General features: G+C 33.6%; 1 protein-coding gene and 1 pseudogene across 1 annotated transcript; one reads left to right on the forward strand and one right to left on the reverse strand.

The window, feature by feature from the left end:
* Positions 1-146: 146 nt before the first annotated feature.
* On the forward strand, positions 147-1,651 carry LOC122310352 (annotated as a pseudogene).
* Positions 1,652-2,183: 532 nt separating this feature from the next.
* Positions 2,184-4,893, reverse strand: LOC122311545 (histone acetyltransferase MCC1). The gene is given in 6 exon segments (XM_043126134.1): positions 2,184-2,559; positions 3,681-3,909; positions 3,985-4,084; positions 4,522-4,666; positions 4,753-4,862; positions 4,864-4,893. Coding segments are annotated over 6 exon segments (786 nt in total). The 5' UTR covers positions 4,879-4,893; the 3' UTR covers positions 2,184-2,372.
* Between the last annotated feature and the right edge of the window lie 1,200 nt (positions 4,894-6,093).

Below are 6,093 nucleotides of genomic sequence, written 5' to 3' on the forward strand. Positions count from 1 at the left end.
TATATCACAAGGAAAGATACTGCAGTAAATTAACACAAATAGCTTTGGGTTTCTGCAGATTTCTGTAAAGCAGAAAAAGAAGAAAATGGATATATAAAAGCTTAAAAGCAAGCAGCAATATGGTAGTTGGGCAACTCTACCACGAAATGGAGGTAAAGGTGGTGGCTAGGGAAACTTGGGAGCCCTATGGCACACTTCTCTTATCAAAACTGGCTAAAGAATCGCTTTCGGGTCTCGTTGAGAAAAGTGAGGTCTTAGAAGGTGATGGAGGTGTTGGGACTAAAATGAAGATAACATTGGTTCCAGGTATTCATACAGCTAGCTAGCATTAATCAAATTAATAATATCTTTGCAGAGATCGATCTAGTACTTTTTATAAGTAGTATATCATGTTTATATTTAACCTTTTATATCATCCAAAAAGATTGTTTCTTGGCAGATATCCAAACAATAACAAGAGAATAGAAGGTAAGATTGTAATTAATTAGTTAGCTTAATTCAGACCAAAAGGATCATGAGAAATTATTTTAAGTTGTATTTAATTAAGTTGAGATAATATTCACTTGAAAGTCTCAAAACTTGGCTCGATCTGAGCTCCGATAAAAGTACTCAAGCTCTAAAATTCAGCTCGATCGATGTCAACTTGACGGAAATCTAGTTTGAGCTCGACTCATATCTCAAGTTGTGAAGTGATTCGAGTGCTTAATTTAGTTTGGCTTAATTATTAGCTCGACTTTAGAATTTTTTAAGTTCTTATTTTTTTTCATTTTTATAATGAATAGATAAATAAGTGAGCAGAATAATATATATAAAATGAATAAGATTTTAATTTTTATTGATTTATTTGTTAAATATAAAAATTATAGTAATAAAATATTACGGTTTATACTTATCATGATTATATCTAATATATTTCATATATATATAATACTTCCATTTATAGAAAATATTTTTATTAATGTATATGCTTTTGTTATAATATATATGGACAATCTAATTACTTGACTAGTCATCAAGTCCATCTTAATACGAGTTTGTTCACGCATATTAACTGAATTAATTTATAATCTTTTATATGAATTATATCGTTTAATAATTAATCATCATTCCATGCTTATGAAACGACTCATTTAATAAACAAATCGAGCAAAAGTATAATCTAATCAAATTAAATTAGAACTGACGGTTTAAGTTACTTAAGACATTCAGATGATATGTGTATGTCAAATATAAAAGATGGAATCAATTGTTCACACATGAACCTCCTCAGGTATAGGATGCGTAATGCACTGTATATGCTCTATGTTTTAGAAGTTTAAAGTTCCAATCTTTCTTATTCATTGAAACAGGGTCAGCTGGCTTTAGAACCTTAGTAGAGGAGTTCACAAATGTCGACAATGAGAAATACGTGAAGGAAGCAGAAGTGATTTAAGCAGGATATCTTGATCTAGGATTTACTTATTATCGTGTTCGTTTCGAAATTATCGAAAAGGGTGATGATTCATCTGTAATCAAAACCACGGTTGATTATGATGTCAAGGAAGAGGCTGCTGCTAATGCCTCCTATGTCAATATCGAGCCAATGCTAAAAATTGCAGAAGCTACCAAAAAGTATCTCCTGGAAAACAAAGCTGCTAAATCTGCACATTAGCTATAAAAATTTGTAATTTTCCATTGAAATAAAGTTTCAAACTTGTGATGTTAATCATATTTGAAGACCGTACAATCACAAATTCCCCATCATACGTAATCAAGTCAAACCAATAAGTAGTAATCAACATCGATTGAACAATGAAACTGGATTTTTTTGACAAACAAAACGATTAATTTTGGGCGTTGATTTCAATATTTATTTAGGTTTATCTGTACTGATCTTTTTTTTTTCTAATCAATTATCTGTACTGATCTTGTTTTGGGGAAAGGATTGCTCTTTTTACTGAGGTTGTGAATGAATTAGACAGTTTGAGAATACTGCTGTTGCTTTTCAAGATGATATTTCCATGTGGCGTTACATTATAATACTCAGGATCAACAGAGAGTTGAAGATTATAAACAAAAACGGCATGCCTGGAATATTAATCTTCCACCACTTCCAGCAGATGATGAAAGTGGGCATTTTCAGAATTTAGAAGTGCTCAAACTAAGAACTCACTGTAAATTATCTGAATATTGAGAAAACCACGTGAGACAAGACCGCATCAAGGATTTATTCAATGTGGAAAGTTCCATATGCATTGGTACAACTCTAATTGCGAACGTTAAGAGTTTATTATAACAAGACCGCATCAAGGATTTAAGAGTACTGAGTAAGTACATATAAAGGATAGCAAGCAGGAGGGAGAGTTATATATCTTTTCTATGGAAGTAAACAATCAAACACACTCGTATGCGGAACATTCAGCGGTCGAAATTCTTCTGTTTTGGGTTGCTAATATAAGAGAATTGGTTTCTTTGCATTTCGGCCATTTTGGGACCTTCCTATCTTCATTCTTGATTAGCTTTGTAGTCACAGTCTTAAGAAGACTCTTCATGGAACTTACCATGGCAGTAACAAGCTCTCTGCAACATTTAAAAAACAGTTACAGTTCTATGAAGGATGCATTTATTTGTATACCAGAACAAACAAGTCAATATCTAAAACCTCTACGCGCGTCACTAATAAACAGTATCAGATAGAACTAACAACAAGAATACCCTGCAGCATCGACTATAATGGCAGTTGAGTCCTAGAAACAAATAAGGAATGCCACATAGTTGTATGCATCTTTCATCATCTGCTGTTTATTTGATTAATAATAATTTTCATACTGAAGCTTTTCAAGCATTTTTATGAACTTTATATTATGGTTCAAAGAAACAATCATCATTATATATAATATATAGTCCAACAGTATAAACACAAAACGTTAGTTTCTCTATTCATTTTCGTTCTTCCTTCTAAAATTTATCTTAAATAATAATCTAAAAATTTACTACACCAAGAGTTTTTTCATAATGCTTTTGTAATACCCCAGATTGATTCTATGTAGGTAATAAATGGGATCCCACATTGCTTGGGAGGGAAAAATTCATACCCTTTATAATGACTACAAAGGATTCCAATTGTAACATTGACTGGTCCTTTTTTAAAATAGGCCTAGATGTAGTTTGGGTTTTCCTTGAGTCATTTACAGCTTTAGTTCTAACTTTTCGTCTGTAAGGGATGGTTCATTATGTGAGAAGATTCTTACCCATGTTACGGGTTTCAAAAGCATATAAATCTATCTCAGCTATCAATTTTCTTCCAAGGACTGAACTCCCAAAGCAGTTTTTTACCTAGTATCCATATTATGCTTATAAAAACAAATCTACTATCTATATTATCTTACATGGCACAAAATTCATTACTATTATCATCCATAATTCATTATTTTCCTTGCACCTATTTGCAAAAGTAAAAGTAAAATAGTTTCAGATTTTTTTATTTTTTGAGTCATGGTGTCGTGATTCTCTATACAATCATGATGAAGAACAACAATCTGTAATATGGTTTAATGAAAAAATGAAAATCTGGGCCGACAGGTAATTTCCAAATTCTATGCAGGCTACCAAGATGTTCAAGAGTTGCCACCACTAAGAACAACTTCAAAGAAGATGGAGAATACCGACCAAATCAAGGATAAAGGATGCATTTTACTTACAGTGGTGAGCAAGGAGAACAACCGCCATTTACATAGTACACAAACAAGTACGAGTCATAGTGCTGACCATTGATTAAGTAGAAACCTTGCAACCTCCTTACACACTTGAATGACATTTTCTTGTACAAGTGGATTGCAGGATCATTGTAAGATATGACATGCAGGTAAACTGCCCGGCAAGTTGGGATACTTAATGCATATTTTATGACCTTCCGAATTAATGCAGAAGCTGCAAAGCCATCAGGAATCAATATTTTGGTATGCAAGGAGTCTTGAAAATTGTATCAAAGGGGGAATATCCTACCTATGCCGCAATTTCTATAGGCTTCTTCTACTCCCACAGTCAAAATGTACACTAAAGTTTGATCTGATTTTGATGAGTCATATCTTAGCAAATCCGTTATCTACAAGGCCAACATTGGTAGAAATGAGTTAAGAGAACCAATAGAAAATAAAAACGAACAAAATGGGAGAAATAATGCAAGCTTACAAAATCCAAATGATTTTAAGCCCTTTGATTTACATACTAAACCACGGTAAGTTAGAAAGAAAACTTAAGTTAAAAAGAAAACTATGTACAGAGAATGTCAATTAGGGGTAGTGAGTCTGATCAGAATATTTTGCATCAACAATCTCCTTAAGTTGGAATATCTCGTGGTAGATTCTACAACACTAAATATGAGCCAAACATATGGTAATTGTATTAAAGAGTTGCCAGATCGCCGGCAAGTAATGTCTCAAGAGTTTACCAGCGACCTCAAATCAGACCTCACCTTGCGATGGATGCAAGAGGAAATAAACCATCAGGTATAGGGGTGTAGAGTAAATTTTAACCACTCACCTCACTTTCTTTTGCAAGAACAATTCGTGCAGTTATAAATCCAATAAGTTCATCAGTTTGACCATTTGGACGACTGCGGTCAACGGCAGCCCATGATACAATTTCACGTCCATTGACAACATTTTGGAAGAACTCAGACTCATACCTGCGGATTAGCACTGTGTTATAAAGAAGAAATTTCATCATCCTGCAGTCTCTAATTGCTGAAGAAAATAGGATGAAAACATATACCGTATGGGAAACAAATCCCCATGGATTCGCTCTAAAACCTCAAGGTCGGAGGGTTGTATAGGCCTATAGCATATAGTTGGGTGGTGAGACAGCTTTGGGTTTACCATTGAGGATTGCGCTGTTCATCCCCAGCAAAGATCTGATATACACGGAGAATGCGACCGCAAACTTCTTCCATTTATATCAGATCAGCCACAAAGGCCATGCAGCAGTTGGAGAAAACTGTAAAGAAATTACAATTTCATTACTTACTTATGATTACAGATTGCACACATATAAATACAGAGAGAAGGTGATTTCATATTTGAGTTGGAAAGGCATAAAGAGCGTATTCAATTTATAAAAAAAAATATATAAAAATAGAATGCATTGTTTTGACAAGCCTAACAGTATTCACGCTTTTTCCAATTATCATTAACTGTGCTTTGGTATCTTTATTTCAATCAAAAGAATAACAAAACGTTGAGAACAATAGTGATTATGAACACTACTATGAGGAGAGGAGAAGAAAGAGAACGCTGATGCTAAGTTCTTTTCAAGGGAAATATGTTACGCCCCGCAATAATAGCCATGAAATTCTCATACCATCTACAATAGATTTACACAAGAAAGATCAAAAGTCAGAATATTGTTGACATCTTGACTCTGCACTGGTTATCTTCACTTCTAAGTTAACAGAAATCATAGACTATCACAATCAAATTATGGTTTTATAATGTAGCAGGCTAAAATGAGATGTGAAAACGTACATTAGTATCTATATATTAGTATCTACTTGTCCAATCATACAAAACTTAATCTCTCCATATAGAGCAACTTATTTTCAAAGTTAAAACTAGATACCCTTCAAAGTTCAAAGTCATATTTAAATCAACACCCTAAAAAGTATGAAACAAACTACACCATGAAACCAGTTGCTGACACACAAGTTTAATGACTGGATATATAAAGCAAAGATAAAAAAGAGAATGATTCCAGTGCTCTACAGAAGAAAGAATGTTCAATCACTAATCTTAGCTTTCAAGTTTAAGGATTGAATATTTCTGAATAATCTCTGTTTTTTTTTTTTTTAATTAGCACATGGTCCAAAAACGTCTTGACTTAATCCTGGAGGCGCACAGATCCTTAGCAAGGAGTTTCCTACAAGTGCATCTCGGGTAATTCAAAAAAGAAAATCCCTCAATCCAATGGTCCCTAAAGATTGGTTGCACTCAAGAGGACTCAAACCTTACATCTTGGAGGGAGCATACCACCAATACCAAGGCATTTACTACTTGAGCCAACCCCTAGGGGTTTAATCTCATTGTGAAAAGAATAGAGTTTCTATTTTCAATAAAGAAT

This window comes from Carya illinoinensis, chromosome 5 (genome assembly GCF_018687715.1).
Source record: "Carya illinoinensis cultivar Pawnee chromosome 5, C.illinoinensisPawnee_v1, whole genome shotgun sequence".
NCBI classification, from domain to species: domain Eukaryota; kingdom Viridiplantae; phylum Streptophyta; class Magnoliopsida; order Fagales; family Juglandaceae; genus Carya; species Carya illinoinensis.